The 9,822-nt window shown below is 52.0% G+C and overlaps 1 protein-coding gene across 1 annotated transcript in view; it reads right to left on the bottom strand.

Moving 5' to 3' along the window:
- The window catches only part of Dennd3 (DENN domain containing 3), a 58,794-nt gene that overhangs the window by 10,101 nt on the left and 38,871 nt on the right, over positions 1-9,822 (bottom strand). Inside the window, exons 14-16 of the mRNA XM_032916514.1 lie at positions 6,752-7,011; positions 5,306-5,476; positions 4,176-4,305 (exon numbers count right to left, since the gene is read on the bottom strand). Coding sequence (XP_032772405.1) covers positions 4,176-4,305; positions 5,306-5,476; positions 6,752-7,011 — 561 coding nt within the window. The remainder of the gene's footprint in view (positions 1-4,175; positions 4,306-5,305; positions 5,477-6,751; positions 7,012-9,822) is intronic.

The raw sequence follows: 9,822 nt of genomic DNA, 5'->3' as shown, positions 1-9,822 counted from the left end.
GGGCAAGAAGGCAACAGCTACCTATGTTTTCTGGTTGAGCAGTGAATGCACCATTGTGTGTATGTTACATTTTCTTTTATTATTCTTTTAGCGTTTTGTGTGTGGTGCACACACCATAGGACGTATGTGGAAATCAGAGAACCACTGGTAGGAGTCAGTTCTCCCCTACAGCCGTGTGGATCTCGGGGACTGAGCTCAGGTCATCAGGCTTGGCAGCAAGTGCCTTTACCTAGAGAGCCATCTTGCCAGCCTGAGGTCACGTTTTCTTTACCTGTTCATCTGTGAGTGGACACTTAGTCTAGTTACATGACTAAGACACCCACCACACTTGCACCTCTTTCTGCACGATCCAACCTGTCTCCAGACAGTGCTAAAACTGCCTTCCCTGGAGGTTTCTGGGACCACCTGCCAGGTTGAGCGGCCTTCCTACTAAGCCCCAGGTTAGCCTCCTGTCCCCATGGGTCACCTGCACTGCAGTGGAGGCTATGCCTTAGGGACTCGCTGGTGGCCTTTCATTAAGCTTCCTGTCTGATGTGACTGCTATTATCCTAATTTTTCAAAAGAAACAACCGTTCTGTCCCTTGCTTGTAGAAGAGCATGCAACCTGCTGGTCACTAGGCCTCCCGCTTGGGTCCTGGGTTCCGACAGCACAGGAAGCGATGGCGGGACCCTCTGCCACTGCTTTTCCACCCGCTACCTCAGGTGACTGACTCGGGTCCTTTCATTGTGTATTACAGACCTCCCATCACAAGTGGGCTCCGTGCTTCTGAACTGAGGTTGGGGTCTCAGGTCGTGAGTCTCATGTGTTAGGCCATGCACTAGAAGGTATTTCTGGACTTGCTTAACCAAGGTCAGGAATTCAGCATGCTGTGACCTGAGCTCAGATGGCTCCTCCCGTGCCACAGGAACAAGGTGATGATGACAGAGTGTGTGCTGGCTGTTGCTATGGCAACTCTGTCAACTGTTTACCAGGGAGCCAGGAAGCTGTTTCATGACCTGCTGGCAGCCATAAGGCATGCATTTAAAGTTATATAGACAGCTGGAGTGTGGTGTGTATTTGATTTTATTCCCATCTGAGGACAGGGGCCGTTCTGTTGAGACCCAAGACTGTCAGACAGAGCTCCTGGAGGGCTCAATGGGTCTCCAGGCAACACGGGATACCTGAGCCTCCTGGCTGCTGCCCCAGCTCAGAAGCAGGTTCTATGACCAGAAGGCATCAGGGCCACACAGTCAGTGACAGACATCACAAAGGGCAAGATGAAGCTAAGCCAGGGTATAACGTTCTAATTCTTGGACAGCTGTTTTTAAGGCCTGACTGCACACCCAGGAGAGATGAAATGTACCTACAGACAGACACAACAGCCTTCATTAGACAGAAGGCAGATCCAGCTTAAATGTCCACCACAGAGGACGGGGTAGAGAAAATGTAATACTGCCAAACAACAAAAGAAACGGAGGACCGTCAACCCAGTTTGTAGTACCTACAAGATGTGCAGGGATGAAGACGGAGCAGAGTCTGAGGGAACGGCCAACCAATGGCTGCCCCAACCTGAGACCCATCCATGGGAGAGAGCCAACCCTTGACACTATTAGTGACACTCTGCTACGCTTGCAGACAGGAGCCTAGCACAGCTGTCCCCTGAGAGCCTTCATCCAGCAGTGGATGGAGACAGATGCAGAGCCTGGGCCACCAACCAGAGAGCACATAGGAGCTGGACCTAGGCCTCCTACACACTTGTAGCAAAGGTATGTGGTCCCCTAACAACTGGAGTGGGGGTCTGCCTCATCTCTGTTCCCTGCCATTGGATCCCCTTCCCCGCTACCTGGACTGCCTATTTGGGCCTCAGTGGGAGAGAATGTGCCTAGACCTGCTGGGACTAGATGTCCCAGGGTGGGGTGGTACCCAAGGGGACTCCCCTTCCCTGAGGAGAAGGGGAGGAGATAATGGGGGAGGGATTTATAAGGGTGGGACTTGGAAGAGAGGAAGGACTGAGATCAGGGCAGGAAGTGAATTAAAAGTAAAATAAAAATAAAGACAGAGGGTTGGGGATTTAGCTCAGTGGTAGAGCGCTTGCCTAGCAAGCTCAAGGCCCTGGGTTCGGTCCCCAGCTCCGAAAAAAAGAAAAGGAAAAAAAAAAATAAAGACAGAAATGGGTTATTTGCTTGCTGTACAAGAATGGGGACCACGGAAGGCCAGGAGCGGGAGTGTGTGCCCCTGCAATCCCTGTTCCTGTGGCCAGACAGAGGGCAGAGACAGCAGATTCCCCAGAAGCTTGTAGGCCAGCTAGCCTGGTGCACACAGCAGTAAACAGCAAAAGAGAGATGACCCCACCTGAAGCAAGGTGGAAGGTGAGGACCGACACCTGCATGGATGGAGGCCATGACACGCAAGACACCCACTCACAAGCAGAGCACCTCACTCGTCATACAAAATACACTTCCCTTAAGGGAAAGTGCCGGCACACGCCATCTCACGGAGGTGCTGAGGAACGACTGGGCTGAGTGAAAGGGAGACATCCAGGACAGATGAGATCACGGCGATGTGAACCAACCAATGGGCCACCGGCGGCCACGGAAGGAGATGCCGAGCAGTGCAGGGGGGATTCCTCCTGCAGAGCACGAGTGTATCAGCCATCACAGGAATGGTGGCACCGCTCTTCAAATACCCTACACTTAGGAAGTCACAGCTTAAAGGGGTCCAAGCACAGGGGTGACATTTCAGTATCCACAGGGCCTGGACAGCATGACAGACATCCCATCTTCATCAACCTGTGCTCCGAAATGAACTTCCTACTGTTGTTTGACTTAGCCCTTTCCTTATAGCCACCATAGGCTTGCTGTTTCTAGTATGCAGGTCTCAAAGCAGCAGGCTGCAGGAGGACATTTAAAGCGGAAACAGAGCAGGAGCCGAGAAGGCTCAGACATCTTCTTAGCACACTGACCCTAGGCTTGAAACCCCGACCCCTGGACGGCCTCAGAAGGTGAGAGCCAAACGAAAACGACCAGGAAGGAGGCTGGAGACTTCTGTGCCAGGAACTTAGCCTTTAAAGATAAAAAGATGCTGGCCATGGCCACTCATACCTGGGAAGCCAGCATGTGGGGGTGGAGGCAGAAGGATCAGGAATTTCAGGCCACCTTCAGTTACAGAGAGAGTTCAAGACCAGCCTGGGCTACCCAAGACTAAATCAAAAAAAGAAGAGGAAGGAAAAGAAAGAAAAAGATCTTGCATTCAGGGCTACCCTCGCCTTCTGCGCTGCATTAATCCATCTGTCAACAGGCCAACCAGAGAGGTGTGGAGAGGCCGTGGCTATCCAGGAAGTGTGGTTCTGACCACATACATCCCCAGCGTTGACCCGAGAGGCTGTTAGTTCCAGCCTTCCAGACATTTCTAGTGTGCTGAGCCCGACAGACTGTGCCTCAGTTGAGGAGGATCAGGACCTGCAGTTTACAATGTAAAATGGGACACCAGAAAGGAGGTGCCAGTGTGTTCTGAACAAAACAAGGAGCCACAGGTCCAAGATTAAATGAAGAAGGGGAGGATGAAAGCCAATGTGTGATACTAAAAAAAACAAAAAACTGCTTATAATCCTAACACTCACTGGGCCAGGAGGATTGTGAGTTCAAGGCCAGCCAGGGCCATATGCTGAGTTCCAGGGTAGCCTATGCCAGAACAATTCCATCTCAAATGAGCAATAAACAAAGCAAACAAACAAACAACAGTGCTATTCAAAACGAACCAGGGCTCTGAGATTGCTGGAGTGTTGAGGCCTCCAAACTTGATAATCTGAGTTCAACTCCAAGACCCCCCCCCACTGTGGAAGGAGATAATGGACTCCAGCACATTGTCCTCTGACCTCCATGACATGGTGTGCGTGCCCACATGTCACACACACACACACACACACACACACACACACACACACACACACACACACCAGTGATAAGAAAAGTATAGCTGGGTGTGTAATTCCAGCATTCAGGGGACTAAGGCGTTGATACTATGAGTTCTATGGGTTTGCGTTCAGCTGGGCTACCCAGCAAGACCCGGCCCACTCCCTAAAGAGTAAAAGTAGAAAGCAAGAAACTTGCGTGGGTTCTAAGTGATAGGTGCCAACCAGAAGAAACACTAGGGACAGCCTCTTGTGACAGACGCGCAGCCCAGCAACAGAACTTACGTTCATTCTTCATCTTGTCCAAGTAGGCCAGCTTGGAGGCAGCGTAAATGGCAGCAGATGACTGCAGCGTGCCAACCACGGCATCCATAAGCAGAACGTTGGTCAGTGCTTGCTGGACGTACTGAGGGTCCTAGGAGAGATGCAGGCGTGTGTCAACCCAGTCCGGATCCTGAGGAAAATGGTACTTCTCACAGTGTCTTTGTCAAGGCATCAGGAAGAGTCTGGATGGATGAGGACTTCAGAGTTTGTGTCACATAATCTTTTTCTCTGAGTTACAATGAGCTCTCACGGTTGACTCCTGGAGCCAGCACGTTCTGTTTCCCAATGCCGGCAGGCAGGAACTCATGATTCCTCACCCCTGCCCCGACCACACTATGCTAGCCCGGGCATTGCATAAGGCAGCGGCTATGACTGTACCCAGTGACAGGGGTGGGAATGGCCCACCATGGGCTTTCCCCACTGCAGAGCTAATCTGCATATCTCAGAGGCTGTGGAACTGACTGGCTAGGCCAGAGCTCACGAAATACAGAACCTCAGAGAGGACCAGATCCACTCCTGATCAGCGCAGGCAATAACCCATCACACGTAGCCGTTTTCCTCTCCTGCCACCAGACAGCCTGATCCTTCTAAGATGTGCCACAGGGAGGCACCATTGCCAGCCACATCCCTCTGGTGACTGGTGAGGCTACAAGTCCTGGTCCATTTGCTTTGGCTTGGTTATCTGATTGTTTGAGACATGGTCTTGCTCTATGGTCCGGGCTAGCCTCAAACTCCAGACCCTGACAGCTTAGCCTCCTGAGTCCTGGGATGGCAGGTACATACCACCACACCCGGCTTGTTTGACACATGGTTTCCTCCCCATTTACACATATGAACACCTCTCCTGACCCTACCCCCACCCACTGGGAAGACACCGGAACTGAGTGTACGCAGAGGGAAACTGAGTAAAGCCTGCAAGTCCTCCTCATACCCCAGAGGCCACATGGTCTCAGGTGTGGTCACGGAGCCACAATGGCCTCTGCAGTCCTTGCAGATAGCATAGTTCTCCTTTCCGAGGTGCTGCAAGCTCTGGATGCTCCCTTTAGGACCTGGTGCCACCCATCCCCCACAGGACCTCCCCCACCTCAGACCTTGTGGTCATCTGCCAGCTTCTTTCCGGCCCACATCTCCTTCACCATGAGGTGCCAGAGGTCACACTCAGACTTGAGGTTGGCCTCGAAGACTTCCTTCTTGGCCACCGTCTTGATCTTTAAGGTGGGTATCTTCAGGAGGAGAAATGCCACCGTGGTGCTTTTGACTTCCTGCAGGACAGGGACAGCATGAGACCTCGGGGAGGACCCAAGCGGTGATAGCAGATGGAACAAGTGCTCTGAAGCCACCACATGGGGCAAGTCTGGCCACAATATGGGGCATGTGTGTCTGTTACAACCTTTCACTTTTCCCTGAGGACTTATAGAGCCAGCTGGCAAGTCAGGTAGGGACTACAGCTGTAGGCCTTGTGTGGCGATCCAGTGGCCAATGGTCTTGGTCCATTTTTCTGCTGTGACCACTCAGTAATTGGGAACACTTGACAGCCCCAACTCTCCTCCCTAAGGCCTCAAGTTTGGGACAGTAACTGTCACTGTAAGGCACAAAATAAGATCATCAGGGTCGGGGTTGGGGATTTAGCTCAGTGGTAGAGCGCTTGCAATGGGTTCAGTCCTCAGCTCCAGAAAGAAAAAAAAAAGATCATCAGGGTCCCAATTCAGACCAGCCTTTTTTTTCCATGTTACCCACACTGGCCTCAGATTTGCAACAGTTCCTGCCTCTGACTCTGAGTGCCAGGATCACACACACACACACACACACACACACACACACACACACACACACATCATTACATCTGACTCAGACCCTCTCCTCTGGAGAAATGTAATGTGACTGGCCATGATGGCCCGTGCCTTTAAACCCAGCAATCCCAGGATTCTGAGGCAGAAGCAGGTAGATCTCCCATGAGCTCTACATAGCTCCGGGACAGTCAAGATTACATAGAGAGACTTTGTCTCAAAAAATAAAATAAATAAAATAAAAAGTGTGGTAGCACATGCCTTTTACCCCAATATTCAGGAGGCTGAGGCAGAAGGATTGCAAGTTCAAAGCCAGGCTGGGCTACATATTAAGATCATGTCTCAAAAAATATATGTATTATATATATACATATATATATATATACATACACACACACACACACACACACACACACACACACACACACACACACAAGTAGACCCTGGGACCCAGTGGCTCAGTGGTCAGCATGTAGCTATCTCTGAGATGAATTCAGTCCTAACCACCCACCTCTGGTGAGAACATCACAGCCACAGTCAGCCTTACCTTGTACCTCCAAACATGGTCACTCCAGTGGGACCAAGTGAAGAATACTGCCCTCCTGCCCCCCATTATCCTGCCCCAGCGTGCCAATCACCTTCTGTTGAGAGCCGAGCAAGCCATGGCACAAAAAGGCACTAGTGCTGAAGGTGCCAGGGTACGAACAGCAGCTTGGGGGACGCCTGCATCTGGCACCATGACGGTCTCACCTCTATGTTCCTGAAGGTGGCGATCTCCACGTAGCTGGGCCGGCCCTCAGGGAGCAGGAACAGGCGTTTCTGGGTCATGGCAATCTTGCCGACGCCACGATTGGTCTTCACGGAGCTTGACAGCTTGTAGACGCACTCGTTCCTATCCAGATGGTCCATAAGCAGTGCGGGCAGGCTGACCTCTTGTGCCTCTGCTTCCGTCTCCTTCCAGCACGTGTAAAAATCTCTGAACGTCTCAGGGTCAATCTGTTTCTCGTGTCCTGAGTTTAACAAGGACAATTTCATCAGCACAAGAGACTCTAAGCATGCACTACCCAAGCCAGGCAGCAGGTGGCACCACGTGCCCAGGACTCTGGATGGATGGAGGGGGTGTATGGAGGGCCTTTGGCTCCCCCGGCATGTGGGGCTGAAGATTTAGGCAGAGGCCATCTGTCCCTTTTAGCCCACAGAGGGATGGCAATCTGACCTACTACAGGTAGTCACAGTAACTGCACCAAGGATATTTTTTTTGAGACAAAGTTGTACGGTTTCTGAGGCTGGCCTGACACTGTGCACCAACTCTCTGCTCCTGCTGGCTCGGCCTGCTGTATGCGGGGATCATAGACATGTTCCACTATGCCTGACTTAGAACCTCCCTCTGTTGAGCTGCTTTCTTCTGGGCCAGAGCCCTCTGCACTCAGCCTCTGAGACCAGCCGCCTGCTCACTTTACACGCCCACCCCAGCCTGGTCCAGCCTGGCTTCTGTGTCCGGAGCCTGTCTGTTCCTCTGTCCTGTGGTGCGTCCCTGCCTCTGGGATTCCTGCAGCCCCCACAATTGCTTCTGTAAAGCACAAGTGTACCTTCCTGCTCCTCATTCAAACCTTTCCGGACTGTTCAGCCACACAAGACCTCACGTTCCCCCAGACTGTCCCCTCTTTCCTTTCACACCCTACCCAGCCATACCAAGCACTGCTCCAAACAGGCCATGTTGCTCTGTTCCCCATCCTAACCATCATACCAGAAAAGCTCTCCTCTTGCCCTCAATAACCAGGCGAACAGCACCGTACGCAGCCTTCCCTGACAGTGCAGGCCATTCTGGCTGCACTGCATACCTCCCTCAGGGCACCAGTGAATTCAGTTACCAGCACACACCAATGCCCGCCCTACATGGTGCATAGAGAACGCCAGCTCATCCTGTGAGCCCCCATCTGGGGCAGCCACACACATCAGGCTTGTGTACAAGCTAGGAAAATGGAAATAGGAAGAACAGAACCTGCCCATGGCAGCTGATCCCTGCTTACACAGAACCCCGTGCCCAGCCTCCCTGTGCCCAACCTTCAGAGGCCCAGGTCTGAGGTGGACAAAGTCCCACTGGGTTCACATCACCATTCCCACGTGGTAACAGTGTCATGGTGACAATCACCTGGTACATCTGTTTTGCTTCCACAGCGTGGTGGGTAAGCATACAGCGTGTGCAGGCTGTGGAGGATGTGAAAGGTTCCAGAGGAAATTTCCAAATGACAAGGGCAGCTGGGGGCCACAGGAAGGCGGCCCAACAGGAAGATCGGTTATCAGTGGGTAACACCAGAATGTATGCATGGAAACATCCACTAGGTGGCACCATTTTGAAGTATTTTCCTTTATGTTGAATAATATGTATTTAATTTTTTTTCCTCTTCTTTTGCAGAAATTGGAGGTGAACCCAGGGCCTTGCCCATGCTAGACAAATATTCTTCCGCTGAGCTGCACCCCAAGCCTTATGTAAGCTTTGAAATCATTGGATCCATCCAATGAGGAAATAAATCTCACCTGGGACAGGGATACAACACTCATCTGTATAATGTTTAACACAAGTGACTAAGGAAGGCAAATAACAGGGAATGGGGTGATCCCATGCAAGGGACAAGCCTCTGCTCCTCCTGCACCGAACAAGGAGTTCACCAAGGTGACTGACCATAGTCATCCCCTGCTGGAGTTCTCCTCTGCCACCTTACAAACTGATTTCTGCAGCCTACTGCGGCCCCAGGGTGCAGACTGACTGAGCTTGAATCACAAGCACATGTTACAGCCATCAGACATCACAGAGGAGGTCTTTCAGTTATGTGTGGTGGAGGAAGAGCCCGGCAAATAGAAAAGGGAAGGCGGGACGAGAAGTGGCAGTCCATGCCAGTGCCCGAGAGAGTGAAAGAACCAGGGATGCTTTGCACACGTCCCTCAGGACAGACCCTCTGAGCACCCACACCACAGCAGTCAACAGAGCTGCACACAGCAGGGACTTTGCAGCTAGACCCAAAATGTCCTCTCTATAGACAAGTGGCCTGCCTGTCTTTGGAGGTGGGGGGCTCATGTGCTCTGGACGTGCACAGTGGGAACAGCAAGACTAGGGGCACTGCATTAGGTGCAAGGCCAGCCTTCTTCCACCTGCAGCCAGCACCCCAGCTAGCTATGGATACCACAACATAGAGCCCAACTATATGTCACGGTGCTTCCCTACCACAGTGCACGTCCACAGCCAGTGTATACGCACACGGTCACATACACACTCAGTGTCTCTCAGCGCACAATAGTCTGCAGGTGCATGATGGCCACACCCACAGACAGGATGCCCACTCCTGTGTCTCCAGCTTCTCACAAGTGAACCACTGTGGAGCTCCACTTCGTCACCCACCCACCTCTACAGCGCAGCCCCAGCTCATCTCAGGATCATCCAGGCAGGCACAGCATCCCATGAGAGCCAGCTACAGACATGCCACTCTGAAGAGCCACACTGAAGGTGGCACAGGGAGTCCCTGTGAGCTGCACTGCAGAATGTGTACTCTTGTCAGCACCGGCTTCACGTGAGCAAACGTGTATGAGCATTTTAAACACAATCTAAACTGTATTCTTTTGGGCGGGACCGGGGCACTGGATATTGAACCCAGGGTCTTGTGGCACAGCCATACCCATTAGAAATGGCAAAAGCCATGAAGCCAGCACAGCTGTTTGACACAGTCCCAGCAAAGCTGAGCGAATGTTGTGACCACTCTTCTTCAGTCTCTCAATTTTAGGTTTTGGTCTCTGCATGTTGCATGCTTGGGCCCTTTCTGCATTAT

Source organism: Rattus rattus, chromosome 1 (genome assembly GCF_011064425.1).
Source record: "Rattus rattus isolate New Zealand chromosome 1, Rrattus_CSIRO_v1, whole genome shotgun sequence".
Taxonomy (NCBI): domain Eukaryota; kingdom Metazoa; phylum Chordata; class Mammalia; order Rodentia; family Muridae; genus Rattus; species Rattus rattus.
Note: the sequence above shows the minus strand (reverse complement) of the source record. Positions and strands in the feature narration are given on the sequence as shown.